Source organism: Camelina sativa, chromosome 8 (assembly GCF_000633955.1).
Source record: "Camelina sativa cultivar DH55 chromosome 8, Cs, whole genome shotgun sequence".
NCBI classification, from domain to species: domain Eukaryota; kingdom Viridiplantae; phylum Streptophyta; class Magnoliopsida; order Brassicales; family Brassicaceae; genus Camelina; species Camelina sativa.
Window position 1 is genome coordinate 5,260,515 of NC_025692.1, and position 6,946 is coordinate 5,267,460.

Below are 6,946 nucleotides of genomic sequence, written 5' to 3' on the forward strand. Positions count from 1 at the left end.
CTAACAAATCATCTTTAAGTATAAACCAAAGATTTGATCTTTCTCATCAAACACATACCTTAGTTACAGACAGATATACACAAAAAGAAGAAGACTTTTCGAAACTCAAAACATAATGAAAAGCATAAAAATGGATTCAATAATGATAAATTCTTTATTGTTCTCCCGGGTATGAAAATGTTCACATTTACACTGTCACAACTCAGATCTCAATCACAAAACCCAACCAAATTAAGGAAGGATAAATATAAACCACACAAAAGATGTTCATCAAGTTCGTCTCTCTACTCTGTTTTTGTGTAGCCTTAGAGGAAACAGAGGAGGCAATGGAGCAGAGGACTTAGAAGGAGTACAAACAGGAACATGAATCATTGGTCTTATCCTCATAGTCACAGATCTCGTCCTCTCTAACCCTTTCTTACCTCTCTTCCCTTCCTTCTCTCTCTCTTCCTTCTTCACCGCATCCCCAATCGAGCTCGAAGAAGACGATGTCGAGCTTGAAGATGAAGACGGCGATAGAGACGATACCCTCGTTGAAGAAACCGTTGTCGTCGTGGTGGTCCTCTGTTTCTTCAGCCGTAAAAGCTCTTTCCACAGCACAGTGCACTTTGGTGGACGTGGAGAAGGGTCGTCGTCAAGAAACCAGCTTCCTCTGTTGTTGTTGTTGTTGTTGTTCTCCTGCTCCTTGGTGTGATGAACAACCTCATCTCTCACTACTTTATGATCTTCTTCTTCTTCTTCGACTTCAACTTTTGTTTTCAAGTTGACGTTTTTAAGCTTCTCTGAATGCTTTACCTGCCAGAAAGGAAGTAACTTTCCTTCACAGAACAACTCGTCGGCGGTAAGCATCGTTTGGTTACTCGTTACGTTTTCAGACAGAAACTCAAAGTCTCCAGCTTTCACCAAGTTCGTCTTGTCTTTTTCTTCTTTACCGACAATGAGGTTCACAGGGTTGATACAGATGTAATCTCCGTCGCTATCTGATGATGACAAATCAGCTGAGAAGGAGATACGTGGTCCTGACGACGGTGGTGACGCCGTCTCAGTCATGAAAACCATCTTAGCTTCCGCCATTGTAGCCGTTTCCGCCGCTGATACCATAATGTTCGTACTACTATGTAACAAAAACGGAGCTAGTTATGAAGTGACAGACAAAATAACGTGTAAGCTAGAGCAAGTGGACTTTGAGAGAGAGAGAGAGAAATGAAGATTTAGAATGTTAAGTTGAGGATAACATTTATATAAAAGAAAAATTCAAGGACAGAGAGAGAGAGAGAGACAAGTAATGAGGTAAGACTACCACATGGACACGTTGAGATGGAGACAAATTCACAGAGAGCTGTAAGAAGGAGAAGAAGGAAGAACCTATAGAAGATGAAAGATTAGATGATGTGAACATGCATTTTGCAGATAATAAATATTACTCACATCGATCGGGAGCTGCATTTGGATTATTAAAAAAGACTACGCCATATATATATTTTGTTTTTCAATGATTAAATCTGGTTAATTATTAAGAAATCATTTGAAAATTGTGTAGATTTGGATTTGAAAGATGGATCGAGGGAGGTTTGACTGAAGGTTAAGGAGGAAGCTAGAGTTGAACAGAACAGGGAACACATGTCCTCACATGACCTTTCGTGTCTTTGCCATGTGATAACAAGTACAACTCTCTTGACATGAGATACTTCCCTGGCTAATAGTATCTTACCCATTGGGCATCTCAAAAACAAAATTACCATTGGGGTTACAGTAAATATGGAATCCTATCATTGGATCATTAATTACTTTAAAGTACAAAATTATTATGTCTTTATAATCATTAACTTGATGAGAATATATACTTTATGTTCTTTTCAATATGAAATTCTTTTTAAGTATTTTTTATACACAATACAAAAAAATTAAATATCTATTGTACATTTTATTAATAGAATATATTTATTTTTTTAAATGATACTTAACAACTTTATTAGACTAAAAACTGCGCTTATGTTGACTTGATTAGAAAAATACAAGTACCAACATAATAACGTGGGTATATATATAACGAAGATAATATTGTTTCCCGAAACATCCCTGGGACTTTGTGTTCATCATTTTCAGATTAGCCAACTGTCGGATAAGACGAAATCATAGCTCCTATAATTTGATTTATTTCACCTTCTACTTATTTATACAAATATTACAATCGTAATGGTTATTATTATTTACTAGGTATAGGTATAGAGCCCCTCAATATCACGGGGAACTCATTTTAATAAAATATTTATTACAAAAATTCTTTAATTAAATTTATTTATTAAACTATTGAGATTTTTAAACTATTTAATAAAAATTTCAAAAACATACAATTTTTTGAAAAATTCTTTATATTTTATTTGAAAAATATACTTAAAAAAATAATCTTACCTTCACATATGATTAAATAAATAATTATCAATGTTGCACAGTACACACATCAAATTAAACAAAATTTTAAAATTAATTGCCATGAGATTACATTGCAGTCGTGTTATTTCGTTCGCTTTTATTCGTAACCTTTCATTCGTATCTTTTCAATTTAACCTTTTATCTGTGTCTTTTCGTAATATTTTTTAATTTCTGAAAAATTAAATAAATACAATTTACAGTCGTGTCTTCTCTTCTTAATCTTACAGTCATATTTTTGTATATTTTATGAACCATTACAACTTGTTCTCTTGTTGTCAAATATGATATGTAAATGATTATATTTTTAAATTTCTTTCTTTTTGTTTTGTTTTAAACGATAAAATTATGAATACATTGTATAAGACACTATAAATTTCTTATATAATCATATAAGAAATTACAAATATTAAAAATATTAATTGAGGACCATTCTTAATATGACATAATGCTTTGTTTAAATTCATTTAAAGTAATTATTTTTATCCTTTTTAGCATAAATCAAACATATTTCTATTTCCAAAATCAATTTTTACTTCATAAAAAATGAATATTAATATTCAGTCAATTAGTAAGAAAATTACCAATCCTCGCAAATTTGAATATAACTAAACAGAAAATTATCACATATTTTATTTACTTGAATCGAAATTCAGTTATATATTCATATAAAAAAAGAGTATATCTATTTTCATAGAGACAATATTGTAAATGAATATATAATACAAACAACTATCGTTTTATAGATGAAACATGTTTCTATATAAAACAACCTATAGTCATTAAACATTTTGGCAATTATCATATATTATATACATATATATATATATATAGTTAATCCAATATTGAATGTACTTACTACTTATTTTTTTCCGCCTAAGATGTTGGTTAATTATCCCGAGTCACACATAAATAAATATTAGAGGGGAAAAATAATAGTTAAAACTTATAACAATAATATTTAGGTGTATGATGTAGCATCACAATGTGCATGTCTAAGGAAGATGGTCGGCCAAGGACGATCGGGTTCATTGCTCTCACACGCTCCTCTTTTTGTTTGGCAGTCAGAATCCAGAACTTTTTCAAACTTTTAAAATATTTCATATTCAGTATATTTTGTTGTTAAGATTTGAATTTGAGTGTATTATGACTAGAACTAAATATACAAATTCCCTTAACCTATATAAAGTTGTAGATAAGTCTCTGTCGTCAAGATAGTTTATTGGACAATCATCTTAACCGTCAATTTTTCTGTTGATCACCGGTTTTCCATCTCCTAATAAACTGAATATTCCCAACTGTAGAAAATATAATAGAACGAATTTTAATATTTTATTTTTATTTTTACTTTGATATTTCATTATCAGATATTTTTTTAAGAAATAGAAATATAGAAATCCATATTGTTTTCTATAATACAATTAGTTTTCTAATCAAAAAGCATGGAGTAGACAAATATATACTTGTGACCAAAAAAAAAAAAACCAAACATATACAAGCCAATATGCTCTCATTTTCTGAAAACCCAACTTGAACCACATTTTTTAACAGCTAAAAACCAAATTTCGGTTTGGATACATACCAATAGAATGATAACCCTCGATGATTACTTAAACAAAAACAAAAAATTATTTAAATATATTTTAGTATTGTAGACACAACCATAAATATCAAATTTACCAAAAAATTGCAACGATTCATAAGATAAATCAAAAGTTTTAATGGTTCATTAAATAAACAAAATTTGTCGTGGTGTAATTAAAAGGTTGAAACAATTCATTTTAAATATATTTTAGTTATTTAAAACTAATAAATAATAATTTATGAATAGTTTATCCAAGTAATGTGATCTTAAATATTAATTATACCAATATTGTAATGGTTCAATTAAACGACTAAAATATATGTTTTAATATATTAGGATTAATAATTTATGAAGATATATACCTAGAGACTGAATATAATTAAATATTACAACGATGAACAAAATATATTAAACTGCAGTAAATTTTTCACAGTGATGAAACGCCATTTCTAACAAATTCTGTTTTAACTAATACAAATATATATAAAAAAATTGAATACAATGATGGGAAGTTATTTATATATAGATTTATAAAAATATGAAAATTTGAATAGACACAACTGTTTGTAAAAGACACAACTCTATATTCAACAGACGCAACTTTTGAGAGAGACACAACTTTTGAGAGAGACACAACTGTAAAAAATTTTTGTCAAAAATATAAAATTCTCTTATAACTAATACAAATATAAAAAAAATTTGAATACAATGATAAGAAGTTAGTAATATATAGATTTCTAAAGATGTGAACATTTGAATAGAGACAACTATTTGTAAAAGACGTAACTCTAGATTTCTAAAGATGTGAACTTTTTAGAGAGACACAACTGTAAAAAAATCTGTCAAAAAAATAAAATAAAGAAAATTTGAATACAATGATGAGAAGTCAGTTATATATAAATTTATAAAGATGCGAACATTTGAATAGACACAACTGTTTGTAAGAGACACAACTCTACATTTAATAAATGCAACTTTTTAGAGAGATGCAACCGTTAAAATTATCTGTCAAAGAAATATATATACATATTTTACGAAAAAGTACGAAGAAAAATCGCAACTATTATTGGCATTTATTCAGATTGTTATTATTATATAGATTTAGTTTGACATCGGTTATTTTTATTTTATATGTAACCAAATAACCAATAATATAGGTATTTTCGATCAGCTTAAACAAATATGAATGATGATTACTCGATATTAAACTTGGAGGCACTTTGAGGAGCGGGTTTCCTGGTGTTGGACCACTCCTTTTTATTTTGGTGCAGATCGTTGTAGTTATTATCATTGCCAAAATATATACAAAAATTATTATTACGATTACATCAATACATTCCCCTTTTTAAGTGCCAATATATATGTCAAAAATACAAAAATATTGTATGATTCTACTATTATTGTATAGTTTTTATTTTCTTTTATTTTGTATGCAACAGTGCATATATTAAATGCTGTCGCGAGAGGAATGAGTGAGGGAGAGAAAGAGACAGCGATGTTACCCCAATAGGGGATATATTATAGGGGCTCTTAAATAGTTTATTCATATATTTTGTAGTTTGAAATTATTAAGAATTTTGAGTTTGTTAATTAAAAGTGAGTTCTTATTTTGAGTCTCTTAAGTAATTTTTTTTTTGAAAATAAAAAATTTAAATTAGAATATGAAATTATTACATTGCATTTGAGATATATCTTTATAAAATTATTGCATTTCATAAAATTTAAAATATAGGAAACATTAAAACATAAGAAATGACAAGTAAAATTCATAAAAAGAGGAAATGCTTCAGGTTATATCAGGAAACGTAATCACATTTGTATCCAATTTTATAGCTTGAAAGTAGAAAAATGCAGAACAAAAAGGAATTCAAGAGAAAATCCAATGATCAAACCTGCAGAAAATCATATAGATCATTGCTAACTCCAGTTTCGTCATGACGGATATCACTATTGTCTGTCGTAAAGCTGAAACCAGTTCCAACAGGCTGGTCAACATACAGAAGATTGGAAACCTGCAACACGAATTCTCAAATCAACTCTCATGTGCAAATATCTAGAGGATTAAATAGTAGTTTATAAGGATAATTATAGAAGGTAATAATAATACCTGACCCATCCATATTCATTCCAAGTAAGAGACATGTTATTAGTAATCTTGAAAGGACCATTCTCGTAGAACACAACCAGCTCACTGCTACATCCAGGCCCTCTAGTCCAGGAGATCCTATAACCAAGATGGATCCTCCTCCTTCAATCAAGTCTCTTATAATTTCTGCACTTCCGGATACAGCTCGACCCACTCGACATGTTAGACCAATTACTTGCAGTTTCCGATTACGTATAGCGCTTATACGATGCAAAGATCTGTCAATCCCTGATCGGTTATCATCAAAAAAATCACCAACCTAGATTGAAAACATTACTCTCCTCATCAGCTCAAATTCATCAAAAAACATTTGATTCAAACACGGAACGTCACAATATAGATCAGAAACTAGAATAAGCTAAAACATTTGAGAAATTAGTTGCATGTGTTAGATCAGAGACCTTTGATACTGCAAGCTTCAGATCCTGGTGTGTAACAGGCTGCTCTGAGATCACGCAATCGCCGAAAGGGAATCTAGCTTCCTCCCTAAATCCATCACCACTTCAATCAATTCCTCCCTAAATAATGTTGTTCATTTACAGGCAAAAATCCTAAAATTTCGAACAACCAACCCTAATCCCAAATTTACGATCAAAATCCAAACAACCTTAATCCCTCCTAACTAATCGCGAATTCAATCTACTAAACAGAGAAATTTACCCTTCGATTCCAATTGCTTCAACCTCATTTGAATGACCCGATTCCAAACTCAAATCAATATCCTCCGATTCGCCTCCGAGATTAAATCCCTTCCGCTTCGTCTCTCCTCCAACCACAATCGCCTC

General features: G+C 30.3%; 1 protein-coding gene across 1 annotated transcript; it reads right to left on the reverse strand.

The window, feature by feature from the left end:
- On the reverse strand, nt 117-1,617 carry LOC104706256. The gene is made up of 2 exons (XM_010422433.2): nt 1,301-1,617; nt 117-1,114 (listed from the first exon to the last, which is right to left on the reverse strand). Exons 1-2 carry the CDS (start codon nt 1,303-1,305, stop codon nt 271-273), a joined length of 849 nt encoding a protein of 282 aa, XP_010420735.1. The 5' UTR covers nt 1,306-1,617; the 3' UTR covers nt 117-270.